We start from the raw sequence: 20,891 nt of genomic DNA, 5'->3' as shown, positions 1-20,891 counted from the left end.
TCTGCCCACGTCTTCAGCCTTCTCTCCCCCCAGCATCCCTGCGGCTCCTTAGCTCCGGCCAGAAAGGTCTGCGCTGTCCCCTGCCCCTGTGGCCTGGCCCCTCTGTCTGCCTGTGCAGCTTGCCTGACGTGGCTCTCGTGGTGGCGCCCGTCCTGTGCCCTCAGCCGGGCTGGCTCCTGGCACACGGCTCCCTCCGGGAATGTGTTCCTCTGTCCCCTGGGTTTTTACCAGCTCCCGTTCCAGGATTTCACAGCCGCTGTGGTGTCCTTGCAGCCTTGGCCGTGAGGCGGCGAGTGCACAGGCTGGACTCCTCTTCGGAGAACACGGGGGTCCCCTCGCCCGTTCCGGCTGCCGCAGCCCTCAGCTGCCCGGGGGACCAACGCCGGGGTCCTGTCGTGTCCTCTGAAGGTTTAGGGCACTTAGCAGAGGCTGATCGCGTCTGCATGTGTGTCTGGATCTGATTTCTAGGCGGCTTTCGACATCTGGTTTGGGTTTGAAGGCTTTTTGGCTCATGCGTAGGTCAGCTCCACGTGACGGGTGCGTTCGCCCGCCGTGGCTGCGTTCTGGCCGCGTTGGCTGGGAGCAGCGGTGTCGCCCTGGGAAGCGGGGCGCCAGTCACTGGGGTGCGTTCCTCCTCCCGGCTACCCCCCAAGGCCACTTTGCAAGCCGGTGTTCGCTCCCCTCTCGGACGGAGGGTTGCAGCGTGGGCCCAGTGAGCGCTCCCCGGGCAGAGGCTCCATGTCAAGGCTGTGTCCCGCCCGTGTTCCCACACAACCCAGGTATTGCATTCCTGCTGAGGAGGAGAACAAGCTGGAGGATGTGGTCCACACCCTGCTGCAAGCCAACGGTACCCCAGGGCTACAGATGCTGGAGAGCAACGTCATGGTAGGTCCCCCCCGCTGCCCGGGGCCGCGGATGCTGGCCGGGAGCGGGCATTCAGGATTGGGACCCAACCCTGAGCGGTCTTATCGAGTCCCTTTCCTTGCTGGCCTGCCCCCCAGAGGCAAAGAGGACATTGAAAAATGAACCCTCCAGGGATCCTTGCAAGCCAACCTGTTCTCTTTTACGAAAGCGGTGTTTCCCTCAGACAGCACGGGATTCCGGGCTTATGAGGCCCGAGCTGGCCTTTGAGTCCGTTTCAGGGCCTGCTTTTTCTGTAAGTGGAGACCGGGCAATCTAGGAGGCGGGGGCCACGGGCTTGTGTCGGGTGGTCTTCTGGCTCTGTTGTGCCCTGTTGTCCCCACCTGCTGGGCACCTGGGTGACTGGGCTACCAGTTGGGGATGTTCACCGTCACAGGACCAGCACAGGGGCTTCTGACCCTGTCTTCAGGAAGTCCTGGGCCAGTTGAGTTTCTGGGGGTCTGTAGCCTTGAGCTGTGTCCTGACGCCTGAGTTCAGGTCCCGTCTGGCCTCTGCTGACCCCCGCCTCGGTCTCCCGTCCCTGCAGGGCCCTGCTCACTCTGGGTTCAGCCCAGAGAAAGGGGAGCAGCAGCCCCTCGATGTGCTGGGCCTGGGGCCCCCAGCCTGCACCCCTGTGCTCTCCCGGCTCCAGAGGCCTCCCAGCAGCCACCCAGGTGGTATCCATTTACCCCGTTCGAACCTGGCAGTGGTGCATGGGGACAGGGCCGGGTCTTCACCGAGGCCATGCCCCTGCGGGACCGTTGTCCCTTTTAGGCCGGTATCCATGCAGATCTTTGTTGTTCTTAGGAATTATGTGTCTGTCTTTTCTTTTTTAAAAAAATTTAAGGTTTATTTTATTTTATTTAAAAAAATTTTTTTTTAATGTTTATTTAAAAAAAAATTTTTTTAACGTTTATTTATTTTTGAGACAGAGAGAGACAGAGCATGAATGGGGGAGGGTCAGAGAGAGGGAGACACAGAATCTGAAGCAGGCTCCAGGCTCTGAGCTGTCAGCACAGAGCCTGATGTGGGGCTCGAACTCACGGACCGTGAGATCATGACCTGAGCCGAAGTCGGCCGCTTAACCGACTGAGCCACCCAGGCGCCCCAATGTTTATTTATTTTTGAGACAGGGAGAGGCAGAGCATGAATGGGGGAGGGTCAGAGAGAGAGGGGGAGACACAGAATCCGAAACAGGCTCCAGGCTCTGAGCTGTCAGCACAGAGCCCGACGCGGGGCTCAAACTCATGGACTGCGAGATTATGACCTGAGCTGAAGGCGGATGCTTAAGCAACTGAGCCACCCAGGCGGCCCCTTTAACGTTTATTTTTGAGAGAGAGTGTGAGCGGGGCAGGGGCAGAGAGACAAGGAGACACAGAATCCGCAGCAGGCTCCAGGCTCTGAGCTATCGGCACAGAGCCCGATGTGGGGCTTGAACCCACGAATCGCGAGATCGTGACCTGAGCCCAAGTCGGACGCCTAACCGACTGAGCCACCCAGGCGCCCCTGTGTCTTTATTTTCTCAAAGGAGAAGCAAATCTTTAATACTAAACCTCATCCAACTCCTGGCCAGCAGGGGTGCCTGTTGGTCCACTCGCTGGGGGAGGGGCTGGCGGAGCTGTCACAGAAGGGGGGCTCTGGGCGGCGGATAGTGGTTGGGGGCGACAGCCAGGAAAGCCCCCGAGCCCGGCCTGTCTCCCTAGATCTCCCCGGAGGTGCTGTGCAGGGAGGGAATCAAGGTTCACAGGACCGTGCAGCAGAGCGGTCAGTTTGTCGTCTGCTTCCCGGGGTCCTTTGTGTCCAAAGTGTGCTGCGGCTACAGCGTCTCTGAGACCGTGCACTTTGCCACCACCCAGTGGACGAGTATGGGCTTCGAGACGGCCAAGGTAAGGTGGGACCAGCCCCCCCGTGGGTGCACGGCAGCACGCGTGGCCCTGCACGCGCGGGTCTGACGTTAGGTGACGCTGAGTTTCAGAATATGGGTTTTGAAACCTCTTAAGAGGCAGCCGAGGGTTTTTTTCTAAAAGGAAAGTTTGTATCATGAGAGGTTTTGAATTCTGTTGTTAACTCCCGCACGCACGGTGTTGGGAACACAGTACGGAAAGAGTTGAAGGTAAAACTTCAAAGAAAAGCGGGTGTGGACTTTTAAGCGTATTTATTGTGAGAGAGAAAGTGTGAGTGGGGGAGGGAGAGAGGGGGAGAGAGAATCCTCCGTGCGGAGCCCGACGCAGGGCTTGAACCCACGAACCATGAGATCATGACTTGAGCTGAAGTCGGCTGCTTGACCAAGTGTGTCACCAGGTGCCCCCGCACCCATTTTAAATCCGTGGCACCTGCCTTGTGGTTGGTGGCCCCAAGCGATGACCTTTCCCGCTGCCTCGTGTTGGTCTCCCAGGCGGGCAGGAACGTTCCCAGGATTCCCAGTTGCCTTGAATCCAGATGGAAGTCAGAGTTTGAGAATTCAGACAGCCCCCCACCTTCCAAATGAGGGAGAACCCCCGGCAGCCGCCTGGTAAGGAAGATCTGCCCTAAAGGCTGTGACCCTCTCTTGCAGGAAATGAAGCGTCGCCACATAGCTAAGCCGTTCTCCATGGAGAAGCTCCTCTACCAGATTGCACAAGCGGAAGCAAAAAAGGAGAACGGCCCCACTCTCAGTACCATCTCCGCCCTTCTGGATGAGCTCAGGTGACGGAGTCTGGGTTCTGGGCCCAGCAGGGCAAGGGTAGCGCCCAGGAGCCACAGACCGAGGCCGGTCCCGCGCACAGGGGGAAGGGGGGGGGGCGGCGGGACGAGGGCCAACTCTCGGAACCACGGGGCCCACTGGGTGCTCGGCCGGTGGAGACTTGGGGGAGAGTGGTGGCTTTTCTTCTTGCTCTCTCGCTGCCTCATGTGTGGGGTTAGTACGTGTCGCTGGGCACTCAACAGGACGGCAGCCGCCTGTGGGAGGGAGTGGGGGCGGGGTGGCCCCCGAGAGGAGACGGGACCCGCAGCCCCCCGGGCCCAGCCCGGCCCCGCACGACCGTTTTGGCGCACGGTGCTCCCCACTCAGCCCTCCCGCCGCGGTCTAGGTCGCCCACCGCCTCTGCTTGTGGCCCGTGGGTCCCGCCAAGTCCGAGACCCCGTCCTGGCTTCCGTCCTCCGCGGTCAGAGGGGAGACCCCACGGGTGGAGGCGGCTCAGGGCCGAAGCCGAAGCCCGCCTCCCGTGTGCGACTCCCTCCGGCCGGGGGGCGGGGCCCGGCGGAGGCAGAGGCCGGCGTGGCCCGACGGCGCCCTGACGCCTGCCCCCTCTCTGTCCGCGCAGGGACACGGAGCTGCGGCAGCGGCGGCAGCTGTTCGAGGCCGGCCTCCACTCGTCCGCCCGCTACGGCAGCCACGACGGCAACGGCGCCATGGCGGATGGCAAGAAAAAGCCTCGAAAGTGGCTGCAGCTGGAGACGTCAGAGAGGAGGTGTCAGGTCTGCCAGCACCTGTGCTACCTGTCCATGGTGAGCCCGGGCGAGCGGCCGCGGGTCGGGACGGTTTTCGCCCCTGCCCCTGTCCAGTGCGCTGCCCTGCGGAGTTGGGGCCGTCTTGGGTCAGGACGGACGGTCCCCCCAGCGGAGCAGCCCTGCTTCCAGCCTCCTGGCCTCTGGCGGAAGCTGCTGCTCCTGCGGTCGTCCGCCCCGCTTCCGTCCTCGTTGGCTTCCACAGCGGCCCCGCCGGTGTCCCCGGCCCGCCCAGCCCTGGGCTTAGCCGTGCTCGTGCGGTCACCGTGTCTCCCCACGGCCGTCCCAGGCCAGAGCGGGGCTCGGGCACCTCAGGGGAATGGCCGCCGGGCTGGTGTGGCCCGTGGGGGTGGCCGCCCCCACACAGGGCGGTCTGGACGCCGTGCACCTCTGCCCGGTGCTCACGGCCCTCCAGCGACGGGAGCTTAGTGTCCTCACACCCGCGGTGGCACTGACGTCCCACGTGGTCGCCGAGGCACGGGGCATCAGGCACACCCCTGTCCCCCTCCTGGCCTCGTGCCTGGAGGACGCCGCCTCACCCCGTGTCCCCCAGCCCTTGGCCGGGTGCCCTGCAGAGGTGGGGGACCCCCAGCTGCACCCATGCAGTCCGAAGGCTGAGAGAAGGGGAGAACTGCGTCAGTCCGCACCGCACGCAGGGGGCTTGGACGACCGTCCCTTCCCTCCCCTCCCCTCCCGTCCCCTCCCCTCCCAGCTCTCGAGGCCGCGAGTCTGGGCTCCAGGAGGCGGTAGTGTGGGTTTCGTCCGAGGCCTCTGGGTCCTTGGTGAGCAGATGGCCACAGTCTCCCCGGGTCTTCTTCACGTGTGCCCTCCCCCACCCCTCACCCCTCACCCGGAGGGTCTAGGTCTTAACCCCTTGGACACTAGTCCTACTTGGGCCGGACCCTCTCTGCGACCTCGTTTACCCCAGTTGCCTTGTTCTGGGCCCCGCCTCCAAATACAGTCCCGTTCTGAGGTACTGGGCGTTAGGACTTACCTGATTGGGAGCGTGGGGGGAGTGGGGGGGATAGAATGGCATGCACAGCGGCCACACACGTGCACACGGATGCTTCCCAACTTAGGACGTTTCCACTTTACGATGGTCCAAAGCTGGTAGGCATTTCGTGGAAACTGTACTCGGATTTTTACTTTAGAGCCGCGCCCTCACCCCCCCCCCGCGATGTGCCACGGGGTCTCCCGTGTGACGCAGAGCAGCGGTGACCGCGGCTCCCAGCCAGCTCTGCAGTCACGAGGCTGAACGGCCGATTCTCTCACAACCGCTCTGCCCCATACAGCCCTTCTGGCCTCACGTTCAGCACGGCGTTCAAGCAGTCACACGGGACAGTCAGCGGTGTCTTGTCACATAGGCTTTGTGCTGCGGGACTGGGCCCAGTGTAGACTGCTGTCGGGAGCACGCGTCAGGGGGGCCCGGCCGAGCCGTGCTGTCCGGGAGGTTAGCTGCCTAACGTGCAGTTTCAGCTTTAGGAGGTTTTCAGCTCTCAGCGGCTCGATCGGGGTGTAGCCCTCTTAGAAGTCCAGGAAGATCTGTGTTTTCTTCCGCCTTAGTCTTTCTTTTCCAAGGCGTTTCTAAGAGAAAATCAAGAGCCGTGCTCTCTGAGAGAAAGAAAAGCATAAGCATTTCCCCGAGTCTTAAAAATGCTTTGTGAGCATGGCTCATAAAAGCCACATAGTCCCGTGGGCGTCCCTCTTGTGTTGGAACGGAGTTACTCCCGTGGGAAAGTGTCCCGTTACTTCCCACGACCGTGAACAGCACTGTCACGACCTCCGTGCGGGGCACTGGCCTGTTCCCGTGGGTTTGTTTTCGGGCTGTCACCAGGCATTTCCTAGCAGCCTGACTGTTGTTTTAAGAAAGCCTACGTTGCAGTGCCTCCGTAAGCATCTGATTCTCGCTTTCGGCTCAGGTCATGATCTCACGGTTTCTGAGTTCGGGTCCCAAGTAGGGCTCTGTGCTGACCATGTGGAGCCTGCTTGGGATCCTGTCTCCTTTTTTCTCTCTTCTCTCTGCCCCCTCCCCTGCTCACGCTTGCTTGCTTCCTTTCTTTCTCTCACATAAATAAAAAACTTTATTTTTATTTATTTATTTTTTTTTAATTTTTTTTTTTTTCAACGTTTATTTTTGGGACAGAGAGAGACAGAGCATGAACGGGGGAGGGGCAGAGAGAGAGGGAGACACAGAATTGGAAACAGGCTCCAGGCTCTGAGCCATCAGTCCAGAGCCCGACGCGGGGCTCGAACTCACGGACCGCGAGATCGTGACCTGGCTGAAGTCGGACGCTTAACCGACTGCGCCACCCAGGCGCCCCAATAAAAAACTTTATTAAGTTACTTAGAAAAGAAAGCTTGTATCATCCTGAATTCATAGGTAAAAATTGAGGTTTTATTTTGATTCACAACTTTCAGTGCTTGGATTAGTAATAAGATTGTACTTTTGTTTACGGTTTCCTATTTTTGTCTATTCCTGTCCTGAGCCTGAGTGTCTTTAAAAGGCAATGGGTTTCTTCCCTTAAGTGTCACTTCCTTACTCCTGTGGCTGGCTGTTTCTCCTCAGTCTTTATGAAAAGGCCTGTGAACCTGTCGCGTCTTGTGTGTGAAGGCAGCATTTTCCCGAATTTCCTTCTAAATGAGACCAGGACTAGAAGTTGGGGGGATGGGGACAGGGACAGGGGGAGGGCCCCCATGCAAACCAGCTGTCCCTCTGCACCCTCCCCACCCCCAAATCTTCATGTCTGTGGCGGATCAGGCCCTGTGCTGCCTACAGGGACCCTGGGCCCCAGGCCCTGGTGTGCGCTTCCCGCTGCCAGAGGCTTTCCCACGGGCTGGCAGGTGGTCGGGGCCTGTCCGGCTTGCAGATCACCCAGGAGGCAGTTGGAGTTTCGGGGCAGGTTCGGGCAGAGGCATCGGGTCCCCCAGGGGCATGCGGGGGGCAGCCTCTGGGTAACCAGCAGAATCGATCGTGCCGCTGAGATGTTTGGGGTGCGTTTCGCGGTCACCCTGCCACATATTCTCCCCAGGTGGTTTGTGTGCACAAGGTCCCCGAAGGCCCAGTGCCTGAGAGCTTATCAGCGGCACCACGGTCGCATCCTGTCTCCTCCAGCCTGTCGCTGGCGAGAACCCCTCCTGGGAAGGGGCAGCAGAGATCGGGAGGGGACTTTAGCTGGGGTCGGGCCTCCCTGAGTTGCCCCTGCTCCCTCGGGGTGGGGGGGGGGGTCCTGGATGGCTTCTGCACCTCAGGACCGGCCGCCGCTGTTCCCACAGGTCGTGCAGGAGAACGAGAACGTGGTTTTCTGCCTGGAGTGTGCTCTGCGCCACGTGGAGAAGCAGAAGTCCTGTCGAGGGCTGAAGCTGATGTACCGCTACGATGAGGTCAGTCCGCACCTGGGGGACCTGTGCCCCGCTCGGCCTTTCCACAGAGGTGAACAGCTGGTGTGAACGGAGGCCGAGGGCACCCAGTGTGGTGCTGGGTCCCTGTCTGGATGGCCTGACTCCACAGAAAGTGGGGGTGGGGGTCCAGCCTGTGTCCGATCCGACCTGGGGAGCCCTAGGAACTAACAATGGGGAGATTTGTTTACTTCCACAAACTTCGTTCTATCTCAGTTTTCTTCTTCCAGTTAATGGGGACCCCTGGCCCACCTCCCCCTGTACGGGAGCCTGGCCCATCTCTCCCCTACAGTGTCTCCATCAGCACCAGTGGCCGCCAGGGCCTCCATTTACGAGGGCGGGGTCTGGGTGCTGGCCCCACTGGTTGGCTCGGCTGCTGAGGAAATGAGGGACTGTGCTGTCCCCTCCGGGTAGGGTTCAGATCCAGGGGCACGGTGGGCCACCTGTGCATGTCCATTGCGAGACAGATGCAGACGGGGCGCGTCGGGGGGAGGGGGGGGGGCGGTGAGGGAAGGGAAGGACAGGTCGTGGTGCGGACAGCACAGGAAGATCAGGGCCTTGTCTCCCTTCTCTCTGGGCGGGGGGCCCCCTGTGAGCGGCATTGGCCGCTTCAGGGGCCTCAGAGCCAAGGCTGTCTCTGGTTTTCCCGGAAAAGCCCGATTCTAGGGTTCTGGGGCCAGGGTCAGACAGCCTTCCTCGCTGCAGCCCTGCAGAACCCCCTCGGCCACCACCTCCCATAGCGGTGCACTTTGCCTGCCGGGGTAACCCCAACAGCGAGCAGCCACCAGGGTGGGGGTCAGTGCGAGGAGGAGCTCGGGGTCTGCCGAGAATCCCGCTGCACTGGTGACCGACACCTGGCGCCGATGACCCTCGTGACTGCACCATCTGCCCGGGGCTAGGGTGGGGGTAGGGGGCACGTGGGGGCGCGGACGCCTTGAGTCACTCCTGGAAGTGCTGCAGACCGTGCCCGGCATCTTTCGTCTCCATAGAAACTCCCGTGTAACCAACATCAGGTCAAGAACGCGGAGCATCTGACACAAGCCATTGCTGGGCTCCTGGCAGGGCTGCCGCGCACGAGGCCAGGGGGCGGCTCTGGGTCCTCATCCAAGGGCCCTGGGCTGAAACATGAAGTCTTGTCTTTCTGCATCCAGCTCCCCAGATCCCGTTCCAGCTTTGTATAAGTGCCAGTCCAGCCAGTTCTCGCCACTTCTGTGCTTCCGCTCTGGTCCGGGGCGTCGCGCCTCACGGTCCCCTGATGGCCCCTGTCTCGCTGAGTCCCCGGTCGTCTGCAGAGGCAGACTCCATCCGAAGCCCTCGCTTGCGCGCTCGGTTGGCGGTGTCCGTCAGCTGGCACGGAGAGCAGGTGCCACTGGGCCAGGGCTGTCCCCGCAGCGAGCAGCGGGCCCGCGCCTCGGTGACTTTCTGGCACGTCCAGCATGAACGCTTTGGGCTGCTGGGCAGTCGCTTGAGCGGCGACTGGAGGACGTGTCTCACGTCTTGACTGACCCGGAACATTTCTTGAGGGCGGGGGGGGGGGGGTCACCCTTCAGATCACTGTGGTGCTGTGTCCCCTACCCTGGGCGGCTGCACACACCCTTGGACCAGGCCCTCCCCGGCCCCCAGCAGGGCACCGCCCCCAGGGCTGTATCTGCCGCGGGCCCCTCTGTCCCGCAGGCCCCCGCACCCAGATCTCAGTGGGGGTGGGTCCTGGGTGAGGTGACCACGTTTGGCGTCACACGTCTCTGCTCTGGGCAGGACTCTGGAGGGCGTGGTGGCGCATCTGTGGGGGCTCAGGCTGCGGGTCGGTGGCGGTAATAAGCTTGTGTGTCGTGAAGGCATAACCGCCCTGCGCGCCCTGCTGCTCCGCTGTACCCGCGGACGTCAGAGCCCGTGACAAAGACACCCTCAGCAGGGAGTCAGAACAGCACGGTCAGCCCGCGGGTGCCGCCCACATGCTGGGGGGCTTCGCCCTCAGGGTTTCAGGCTCTACAAAATCTGGGTTCTTCCATTGTAGCCCATTGTCTTTTGTGACCGGAATATGGGACAGAGAATGCCATCTGTAGGGTCTGTGTGAAGCTTAATCACTTTGATGATTAAGAGAAAAGGGCATAGAAGCTGCCTACTTTGTCACTGGACTAATTTTAGTAAATGAGACTCTGAATCCGCTCCTTCTTTAAGCTGTGTGCTTTTTAACTCTGTAATTTCTGGTTCTTGGCTGGGTTTCAGAAGTGCCTTGTGAGGGCACCGCAGCTCTGGTTGGAAGGCCCGGTGTTTGGGGCGCACAGATCCCGGGTCCGAGCCCCCCGGGCCGGCCGAGGGAGCCGCAGGGCGTAGGCAGGGCCCTGCCCGGCCCGTGCTGCCCCGAAAGCTTAAGCCACAGGTTTTAAAGCAGCTCACCTATTTATCTTCCTTTAGCAAGTTTATCATAAGTGCTTGAACAAATGGCCACAGACAGCGTTTGCGCAGACGGGAGGCCCTGTTGCTTCTAGGGTGCTTTTCACTTTCTTCCCACACGGTTTTCACTTCTTCGCCTTTAACACCTTCCACTTCCGTGAGGAGAGGCTCCTGTTGTGGGAGGGCCAGCTTCGGACTCAGGTGAACCCCAGGCCTTTGAGTGAAGGATAAGCAACCCCCCTCCTCGCCCCCGCCTGTGTCCACATGGTTCCCTCTGACCCTGGTCCAGAGCAGGTGCTTCTGAAAGGTCTGGCCATATGCCATTTTGGTATTTCCCTCCACGGTTTCTCGTAAAACTGCATGGTTCTGACAGCAAAATGGTTCCCTTGGTTGACTTTAAGGATGCTTGCTAATCATCTCCCTTCCCCGAGGAGGGGATGCCAGAAATACCCAGAAGTAGACACGTGTATTTATCTGCAAGGCCAGGTGAAGGAAGGCTCGAGTGCCCGGGCAGCTGGAATGACACCGCCCTAGGCACTTGTCCTCTTCGGGGCAAGAAGCCTCTGGGACGCCCCCGTGAGCCTCGGGGGCAGGCAGAGCCCAGCCCCCCTGCAGCCCTGCCCCTGCGTGCTGGTGTGGGCAGCCCCGTTACCCTGTCCGCGCACGGAGGCCGTCTCCCGGGTGGCTGGGTCGTGTGGCCGCGGGACGGTGACCCGCTCTTGCTGTTTGGGTGGCCCAGGCTCCGGAGCGAGGGACACAACGTACTGGGTACAGCTGTAGGACTTAAGGGATTTCAGTGACCCTGCCGGCCGCGGGGCGGTGCCGTGGTGGGGGCTCGGAGGCTAGGATGCGCGTTGCGGCAGGTGCTCTGCCCCTCATTCCTCCCGGCCATGAAGTGGCAGGTGTGTCTGTGAGAAGCAAAGGGCCCGCTTTAGGGGCCAGGTTAGGGGCCTGGTTCTCAAGGATCGTTCGGCCCGGTTCCCGAGCCGCCGCCTCAGAATCGCTTCTCCCAGTGTCTGTGAATCGCCTCCGGGGGGCAGCACTCCGTGGCCCCCCGGTCCTGTGCTGTGGTGGTGAGCGTCACCCCGGGAGGGGTCTGGGATCGCGTGCTTCTGGTCTGTTAATTGTCTTCCTCTCTCCCGGAAACAGGAGCAGATCATCAGTCTGGTCAATCAGATCTGCGGCAAAGTGTCTGGTAAGAATGGCAGCATCGAGAACCGTCTCGGCAAACCCACACCGAAAAGAGGGCCCCGCAAGAGGGCGACCGTGGACGTGCCGCCACCCCGGCTTTCCTCCTCCGGTTCCCCCCGAAGTGCTTCGAGCTCGTCGTGAAGATGCCAACACCCGTGTCGATCGATATATATTTTTTTGTAATTATGATATTCTAGTTTGGAGTACTTGCTGTAGGATACAAGCTGTCTTTGCACTAGCTCTAAAGAAGATTTTCTTCTGGTTTTAGAGAACTAATTTTGTTTTAGCATTAAACTGTTGAACTTTTTTTTGTACTTAGAATACCTAGATACTGCAGTCAGATTTTGGAAACTGCCGTATATTCACTGTTTTAAAAACCCTTGAGGGGGCTGTATTAATTTGTATCGCCCCTGTGGCTGAAAAAAGCCTTTTTGGTTTTTTGTTTTGTTTTGGTTTTTTTGTTTTTTGTTTTTGTTTTGGTTTTTTTTGGTAACTTGGGGGGAAAAAAGGCTTTTTTAACCCATTTTCGAAGAGGGTGAAGTTTGGAGAACAAATTTTAAAAAACCAGTCATGTGAGCAGATTTTTCTAGAGAGGAAAAGGGATAGGAGACACACACACACACACACAAAACTTGAAAAGAAATGGCTTTACTTTGGCTGTCTTTTCTTCTGTCATGTGCAAAATGAGTTTGTAATTTTTAAAACCGGAGAACCCCCATTTTGTTTCTTTGGGCGGTTATGGCAGCTGAAGGCGGACGTTGTTTCCTAACCCGAGGCAAAATGCGGAAGCGGACGACGAGGTTCTCTTTACCAGCACATCTCTATGCATCTGTTTAAGGGAAAGAGGAGAGCGAGAGAAGAAAGCAGACTGCCTGCCTTGGAGGGGTCACGTGAGGGAAACCTGTGCCTGATTTCATTAGGAAATCCATTCTGTTATTTTTTGGTGCTGTTGGCTACTTTATCAAAAAACCCTTCAATAGCATCCTTAAGAAAAAAAAAAAAACCACAAAAAAAAAAGGAAAAAAAAAGCGATCGAAGCCGAAAGTGCTTCTTTGTCCTAGACGTGCAATCTCTCTAACATTCCGTCTTCATGTCACTGCTTGGTTTACACCTTCACAAGTCAGCATTAATCTTTCTTTCTAAACTCGTTTCGTTGACGGTCACACTTAGAGCCACTAGGAGGTCTGCAGTTCTTTCTGAATGTGAAAATGCATTTGCGCTCATCTTGTCTATTTTTTCTCTTCATGTTGTAACAAAAAAGAAAAAAAAAAGAAAAAAAAAGAATCCCATCCCTTTTGTACATACGCCTGTAAATTGTTTTAAATACTTGAGCCTTTTTCTCGGTGGGGGGTGGGGAGGGTGCGAGGACAAGATGAAGAAAAGCCTTACGTTTCCGTTTCTTCATCGGGTGGATTGGATGCTTACAGGGTTTTTCTTGTAACATTTATAAGTGCTGCTTACATCACTGAACAACAACAACAAAATAATAATGGAGTAGCTGTTGCCCTTCTCCGGTTGTGTGTACAGTACGTGTGGAATAAAAAAGGGAACTGTTTTCACGAGCTGTCCTTTGTTTCGTAATTGGATCCATCGAGCCCGTAGCTACTCATACGCACTGAGCTTGCCAGTGGGACTGTCGGGAGCGTCCTGTGATACACTTTGTCGGTTGTTGTTGCAGAAGACTGAACTGTTTTTGGAATATTTAACAATTACATAAACAGAGTCACGTGTTTTCCAATGTGGTTGTCCGGTTTTTATGGCCTTGCTGTGTACTTTCCCTCTTTTTGACAGTAAACTTCTGCCTATGGCTTACAGTTTGACATTTAATTTATTAGCGCTGCTCTGCACTCCTCCCGCGGGAGGGAAGACTTCATGTTGTTTATTGCCAGTTTTTGTTTACTTTTCAGGTTTGTACTACAAGGTTTAATAATAAAAACGAAGTTTTTTTGAGCTTGGTCTCTGTTTTCCGGTGAACGGGCAGAGGGCTGCGACCCCCCCCCCCCCCTTTCTGTCTGCAGGTGGTTCTCGGAAACCCCGCCGCTTAGGCCCCACGGAAGCGGCTTAGCTCTCACTCCCTGCGCCCGCCGGCCAGTGGCACGTCGTGGGACGCGACAGCAGGCCGGGCCGCCCTCCCTCACTAGGCTCCGGACTACCAGTGGTGGCCAAGGGGACCCTGCGTGCGACCCGCTCCTCAGCAGGAGGAAGGAGGGAGCAGTGGAGTGGATCGTGTGCGGTGGCCGTTTCGGGGGCCGGCTACGGCCACGCTCGGGAGGACGGACTCAGGATCGCGGGAGCGGCCCGCGTGGACACCCTCCCTGCTGTACAAACTGGAATTCGAAGCCCTTCCGCACAAACTGGCTTTGTACCCTGGCGGGGTGAAGTCCGCAAGCTTTATTGTCAGCGGTTCGTACAGTCAGGGCCTTGCGCCGGCGGCAACCGCGTCACGACCAGGAGCCTCGGGGACGGCACCTGCCTCCAGGGCGGGGCGCGCACACCTACGAGTCACTGTCGTCGGTGTGCAGGGTGGCGAGGGCCGTGTCCACCTCCACTCCCTCCTCGTCGGACTGGACGACGGGGGACTCAACGCCGTCGCCGGGGGCCTGCGCGGACGGTGAGGACGGCGGCTCGGCTCGCGACGCGGAGGGCCTGGGAACCTGGAGGGTGACTTCGTTCGGCCCGCCGCCCGCTTCGGGCCCTGCAAACACAACAGAGAAGCTGCCACGGAAGTTGTGCTGGAGAGGCCTCCCCCCACCCGGCCACCCACGTGCGCAGAACAGAAGGGCGCGCGGCGTTGGTTCCGGTGGCCCCGGGGGCCGCAGAACCCGGCTGCCTGTCTCCGCGAGGGCAGGTGGCGCCGGGGACCCTGAGTGGACCCTCCGGCCGCCCGGGGTGGCTTCTGAGAGAAACCGCCAGAGGCACAGGCCGCCTTGCTTTGAGGAGCAGCCCAGGAACCTCGGCCATCAGGACATGTCCTGGCAAGTAATTCGGGGAGTTTTTCTCTGGGCGCCGGTCTCACCGATCTTGTAGCAGTTCTCCAAGTTCAGGGGAACTGAAGAAGGTCCTAAACCCCAGTCTGTCTGTCCCTGACTCCTGGAAAGCGCCAGGCACTCTCTGGACTGCCCTGCCCCAGCCCCGGACGGCGGGGAGGGGGAGAGCGCTGCCTCGGGGAGAAGGTAGAGGAAACACAAGTGGACAGGAAAACTGGAGGTGGGCTTCGCAGGAAGGGGGCCTAGTAGCGCCGTGACCCTGGTCTGAGCCTTTCCCTTTCTGCGCCTGTGGAAGAACAGAAGTGCTTTCGTAGCAAGGATGTGCATATGAGACAACCCTGCCCCCACCTTGCAGGGCTTGTCCCAGACTTAAATTGGGCCCGGGCAGAGGGGGGCCTTGGAAAATTTCTACTGGCCTTCCATGAATCGCAATTTGGGGAAGGCAGTAAATGGAGATCAAGTGCCTGAAGGGTGGCGACTTAACTCTTAAACTATGAGCCCAAGCTGAGCGAAAGGTCAAGTGACCACCTGTGGAGGGAGGGAGGGGGGGGAAGGGCAGCACGGGGAGGGGAGGGGGTGCTGAAGGTGAGCCCCAAGTTCCAGGCCTTACAGCCTAACTCCCAGAGGCCTTCTGAGCCCGAGGAAGAAGTATGACCTGGGTCCGACTGCGCGGTCCCTGGACGAATCTGGGCCGAGCACTCACAAGCTGGGAGAGGTTCACCACGGACCAACCAGAGGCTCCCTCCCCACCGCCGTGAGCCCACAAGTGGCGGGACAAGAGGCAGAACTTAGAGACTGGCCCTGGGCGTCCAGGATCCTCCCTCTGGAGGGAGATGGCGGACGTGTGACAGACATCATGCCAGGCTGTCGCCCCCACCTGCGGCCGGAGACGGCACGGCGGTGTCTTCGCTGCCGGAGTTCAAAAAGACGTCCAGGGCCTCCTGGTCAGACACGTCCATGAGGTCCATCTGCTCCAGCATGTCGATGTTCACCTCCATGGACGACATGCTGCCCATGGGCTCTGGGAAGAGACGGGCACGAGAAGGAATGATCCTGTTGGTCCTCAGTAACCCTTCAAGTGCATCAGTTAACTACGTATGTTCTCCAGGTATGAAATCTCTCCCGCTACTCCAGACTTTCTAAGACAGAAAATGACACACCCCAGCCGGGCCCTGTGACTCCACCCTAGACCGGCCTTGGCTGCTATTACGTGGGCCCCTTCCAGCTGTTCCATTCACCCCCAGCCCTCGGCCTGCAGGTGCGGAACACGACCCGTTTCTGCACGAAGCAGCCCGTGGCTGCGGGGAGCAGGGTCCCGAGAAACACATCCCCGCAGCAGTAGGAGGTTCGTTACCTCCCTGCCGACACAGCTTTGCCTTCTATGTGCAGAGGCCCCCAGACTTTATCGAGCTTCCCGGGGAAGCTGTCACTGCCCTTATGACATCTCTCTAGTCTTTGATCTGAAAAGCAGACAAGCTTTGGGCAGCTGCATGCTGGTGAGTGGGGAGCACGAGCTCTCTGTGGTGAAAGAGAAAAGTAAAATTGGCCCAGGAGCAAAAGGACATCAATACCAGGAGGGGTCCACCAGCCGGGGCCCTGGGGGAGGGCAGTCCCTGGGTCTGGAGCCCATATTCCAGCTACCTCTGTGGTCCAGAAAACAACGAGCCAATCGACGTGGTCACCCCAGGCATGACCGTCCCTGGCAGAAAGAAATTATTTCTGGACGTGGAGGCCCCCTTCGCCCTGGGCCTCACAGTGATATAAAAACATAAACTCAGCCCAGTCCAGAGTCTACAGCACACGGTGGGAACCGGTCCGTCACTCGGAGCAAAGGTCAGCAGAAAGGAGCTCCGTGTAACACCCTTTACTGAGAATTCAAATGACTTTACGCATTTTAATGACCTTAAAGATGGAATAAAAAACCAGCCAAACGACTTTCAGATAGGAACGTTTTAATCACTGAAATGTAAAACTGTGGGCCGGTATTAAACCGATGGTTAGGGACTAGGGCCAAACAAATTAGGAAGAATGAATAAGACCGTAGGGCGCAGAAACAGACGGAAAATGCAAACCCGCAGCACTGTCCCAGTTCTGAGACAAGAAGAGATGGTGGGGGACACGGACAAAGAGGCTGATTTTCTCCCAGACTTGCTGGAAGATGTGACGTCCCAGATTTAGGAAGCAAAAATCTATTCCAAGGAAGACAGATGAAAGAAATCCTCCCCTACATCACCTGCAGTGGAGCTGGGGAACGTCAGAGAGAGGGCACGAGAGGGAAGAGAAGGAAATAATTAGATTGACGGCTTCTCGACAACAATATACGAAGACAATGGAATAAGTTCAAAGAGGTGAGATAAATGCCATTTCTAAAATTATGTAACATTAAATGGCATTTAAGATCGAGCATCAGCTACGAGCGCAGACAGCTCGTCACCACAAACCTACTCTCGCCACAGGCACAGAGTCCAGGAGGTCGGGCCCAGGATGCAGGAGGTGGGTGACTGGGAGCTCGCGGGAGGGCGGGGCGGGGGGCCGAGAGCCATCGCGATGTAAGACCCCATTCCGGCAGCGGAAGGGGAGGAGCTGACGGTCTTAGGCACAACCTCGTTCAAGGCCAGCGCTAAAATAAGAAAGCATGTAGTTTCTGTTCTTCGCAGGGGGAAGCTTACTGTAGCTGAGGTGACTCCTCGAAGTAGAGGCATGAAAGCCACGTGGTGTGGACTCGGGTGGGGTGCAGGCCCGGGGCCACTGCCACGCGGAGTCACTGCGCTGCTTCACGGCCCGACTGGTCTCGATACCGCGAGGGGTACCAACGGGGCGGCGTCCCGAAGCTTCTCCAGGCTGACTGGTCAGGGGACACTGCCACCGGTCAGTCGTGGGCCCCGTGGGGGCTTGTGTGCGACTGCCGGGCCACCAGAAGTCAGGCAAGCGGCAGGTTTTCTGTTCTGGCGGTTGGCCTTGCTCTGACTGCAGTTTTGAAAGGCACGCAGGCTCCCTTTCATTTCCGTCTGTCCCATCCTTTGGAAAAGGGCAGGAGTAGGATTTAAAACCGAAGAGAACGCAAAACCGGATTAAAAAGGCATGGGAACAGTACCAAGAAAGGTAGTAATGAAGCCGTGTGTCAGTAATCACAGTAAATGTAGATGAGTCGGATTTTCCAGTTAACAGATTAGAAGACTGAATTAAAGTGATAAAAATCTCGCTATGTCTAGTTTATTGGAGACACTCCCAAAACATAAGGACATTAAATTAAAAGAAACAAACAAAAGCTTAAGTAGTTACATAATTAACTCGAAGAAGAAAGCTGACCTAGCAACATTTCTTTAAAGTTTATTTGAGAGACAAAGAGGGCAAGCAGGGGGAGGGAGAGAGAGAATCCTAAGCAGGCTCCACACTGTCAGGCAGATAAACACAGGCCTTGATCTCACCAACTTGAGAGATGGTGACCTAAGCCAAAATCGAGTCAGACACTTAACCGAGCCAGCCAGGTGCCCCTGACATAGCAATATTGATAGGAAACAAAACAGACTTTAAGGGAAAACAAAAATATTGAAATAAATAGTACTTAGTGATTTAATAAAGTTTCAGTTTGCCTGGAGGACAATTCGAAATTTGTGTGACATATAATTTGTGGCGGTGTTTAAAGAATGGCAGAGTGACAAGGAAGATCTAACCGATCCATAACCCTGGGAAGAATGGTTTAATACACCTCTTTGATAATAAACTATACAATTCAATAATAGAGAATAAACAGCCCAACTTATGATCTTGGTGGAACAGGTACACACAGAACCCTATCATTTAGAATCTTACCCTCAAGTACACAGAAAACATGTAGGAAAACTCTAAGTCTTGAATTAAAAAAAAAAAATCAAAAACCCATTCTGCAACAACCACAATGAAGTTTATGAGAAATCAGGAACAAAAGGTAACTAGAAACAACTTCACGCATTATTTAAAAACACTTCTAAACAGGTCACAAGTCAAGTAAGAAATTGTAATGGAAAATCTAAAAAACCCAGGAAGAAACTTACTTGTCAGAACTTGTAGAATTCTGTTAAGAAGTGGTGAACGTTACCCTTGTAGAAAGTTCATAGCTTTGAATGCCTTATTCAGACAAGAATGCTGAAAACCAAGCCCAGTCAAATTAGACCAAAACCAAGGGAAAAAAACAAAAAACAAAACCGCCACCGAAGATGCCCAGCACTAAGGAAGAGAAACTAATGAGCTATACGATAGCAACAACAAAGCTAAAAGTTGGGTCTTTAAGAAAACACTTAAAGATGACTGTTCTGTGTAAGACTCACCATGAAGGATGAACAGCACAAATTAGTGATCCGAGAGGGGTGGAAAAGCAAACTTCAACCCAAATACCACAAAGGCTGAGAATGATACTATGGACGTTATGCTAACACATTTGAGAACTACAGATCAACCGGACAGATTCCATGGAAAACTTGTTAAAATTGACAAGAAATAGGAAACCTTTGTACCTAGTGGAGAAAAACAGGTGGCAACTCTTCCCACAGAGAAATTACTCGGCCCCCGCAGTGTCTGAGGCTGCTTCTACCCAGCGCTTGGGAAATCAGGGAGGAGGGCTTGCCTACAGCACCACTAAGAGGCTGGTGCTCCCTCGGCACAGAAGCGACACAACCACAATCAAGGCCTGGACGGGTTTTCATAGAACTTGCAAATCTGACTGTAACATTTATACATAAGTACAAAGAGCCAAGAATAGCCAAGGCAACTCTCAAGAAAGAATGCATAAACATGTTTCGGGGTGTGTAAGAATCGCTCCAGCACACCACACAGCAAGACTTGCTGTAAGACAAGGTTTCTCGGCCAAGGCACCCACACTCTGGACCAGAGCATTCTTTGTTGTAGGGCTGTCCTGTATATTGGCAGGTGCCCAACAGCATCCCTGCATCTAGCGGATAGATGCAAACAGCACAGCCCTGCCCCAAGCACAGCAGGCAAAACTCTGGGGACTCCGCCAAATGTCCCGAGGGGACGAAACCGCCCCCAGTTGAGAGCCACTGCTTAGTGAAGAATGAAGATAGTAGAGTTTGGGCTCCAGGCTAGACAAACAGAAGAAAGAGACAGAGAAGAGAGCCCAGAAAAGACTCACCGGGTACTGCAGTGGAGACACCCAGAACCAGTGGGGAAAGAGTGCTGGGGTGGAGGCAAAGTTACTGAATTTGGGTCCTTACCTCCCCACACACAGAAAAACGAACTGGTGGTGGACTGAACAGCCAACTATAAAATGGGAAACACTGAAACTTTAAGAATAAAACACAGTAGAATGTTCTTAGAACTTGGAGTTACAGCCAAGCTCTACTTGTGTGCTTATACTTGGAGGGAAGGATTTCCTGAACAAGACACAAAAGGACAAACCATTAGCAATAAAATGGGTAGAGCCGATCACGTTGAAATAAACACACATTTAGCAAAGGCCTCTCTAGAATCCATAAGCCACGGACTGAGTGAAGGTGACTGCCTCAGATGACAATCCGTAAAGGCCAATACCACGAGCATCAGACCCCATAAGTGACGGGGGGGAAGGGGGCGTCTGGGTGGCTCAGTCAGTTAGGCGTCTGACTTCAGCTCAGGTCATGATCTCACAGTCCGTGGGTTTGAGCCCTACATCGGGCTCTGTGCTGACAGCTCAGAGCCTGGAGCCTGCTTTGGATTCTGTGTCTCCCTCTTTCTCTCTGCCCCTCCCCTGCTCATGCTGTGTCTCAAAATAAATAAAAACATTTAAAAAAATTAAAAAAAAAAGACCCCATAAAGGAAGACAGACAACCAGGAGGAAAATGGACAATCAAGGATATGCAAATTAAAAACAAGAGGTCATTTCATACTCACAGATTGGCAAAAATTTAAATATCAGCACTACCCAGTGTTGACAAAGATAAGTGATGGCACATATACACACTGCTAGGGCACCGTAAACCAACGGGGGACTTGGGCAGGTAATCGGACAGAATCTAGTGAAATTACAGATAAGCACGTCAAACGACTCCGTTAATGACTGTCCCAGTGATACACCCTCAAGAAGCAGTTCTCAAAGTGTCCAACTGCCTCAAGAGTTCCTTTACCTGGGAGCTTGTTAGAAATGTGAACTCTCAGACCCCACCACAAACCTATTAGATCGGAAACCCTGGGGTGGGACCAGTCTCCATGTGAACAGCCCCCCTGGTGACTGAGGCTTGCTCAAGTTTGAGGCCCACTGCCCCAAAGAAACTCTCATCACATGTACGAAGACATAAGAGAATGTCCTCAACAGTGAGGTTTGGTTTTGTTTATTTTTTAGAGGGGAAGAGAGAGAGTATCTCAAGCAGGCTCAATGCTCAGCATGGAGCCCAACACGGGGCTCGATCCCACCCCTTAGGATCACGATCTGAGCCGAAATCAGGAGGTGGACACTAAACCGACCGAGCCACCCCAAATTTCAAAGTTCTAAATAAAACACTCACGGGGAGACAATCACACAAAGTTAAAACCATAAGCTGGCAATTGTGTTTTGAGATACTACTG

General features: G+C 56.0%; 2 protein-coding genes across 5 annotated transcripts in view; one reads left to right on the top strand and one right to left on the bottom strand.

The window, feature by feature from the left end:
- Nucleotides 1–13,317, top strand: part of JARID2 (jumonji and AT-rich interaction domain containing 2) — a 274,220-nt gene extending 260,903 nt beyond the window's left edge. For all 3 annotated transcript variants that reach the window (XM_043590773.1, XM_043590775.1, XM_043590774.1), the window contains 6 exons: nucleotides 780–885; nucleotides 2,604–2,786; nucleotides 3,455–3,585; nucleotides 4,203–4,386; nucleotides 7,660–7,767; nucleotides 11,326–13,317. In XM_043590773.1, the coding sequence (XP_043446708.1) occupies nucleotides 780–885; nucleotides 2,604–2,786; nucleotides 3,455–3,585; nucleotides 4,203–4,386; nucleotides 7,660–7,767; nucleotides 11,326–11,508 (895 nt within the window). In that variant the 3' untranslated portion in view covers nucleotides 11,509–13,317. The remainder of the gene's footprint in view (nucleotides 1–779; nucleotides 886–2,603; nucleotides 2,787–3,454; nucleotides 3,586–4,202; nucleotides 4,387–7,659; nucleotides 7,768–11,325) is intronic.
- A 426-nt stretch (nucleotides 13,318–13,743) lies between these two features.
- DTNBP1 (dystrobrevin binding protein 1) overlaps nucleotides 13,744–20,891 on the bottom strand; it is a 133,020-nt gene continuing 125,872 nt past the window's right edge. For both annotated transcript variants that reach the window (XM_043590776.1, XM_043590777.1), the window contains 2 exons: nucleotides 15,232–15,375; nucleotides 13,744–14,062 (listed from right to left, as the gene is read on the bottom strand). In XM_043590776.1, the coding sequence (XP_043446711.1) occupies nucleotides 13,863–14,062; nucleotides 15,232–15,375 (344 nt within the window). In that variant the 3' untranslated portion in view covers nucleotides 13,744–13,862. The remainder of the gene's footprint in view (nucleotides 14,063–15,231; nucleotides 15,376–20,891) is intronic.

Source organism: Prionailurus bengalensis, chromosome B2, assembly GCF_016509475.1.
Source record: "Prionailurus bengalensis isolate Pbe53 chromosome B2, Fcat_Pben_1.1_paternal_pri, whole genome shotgun sequence".
NCBI lineage: Eukaryota > Metazoa > Chordata > Mammalia > Carnivora > Felidae > Prionailurus > Prionailurus bengalensis.
The sequence above is the reverse complement of the archived record's forward strand: the minus strand, read 5'-3'. Positions and strand labels throughout refer to the sequence as shown.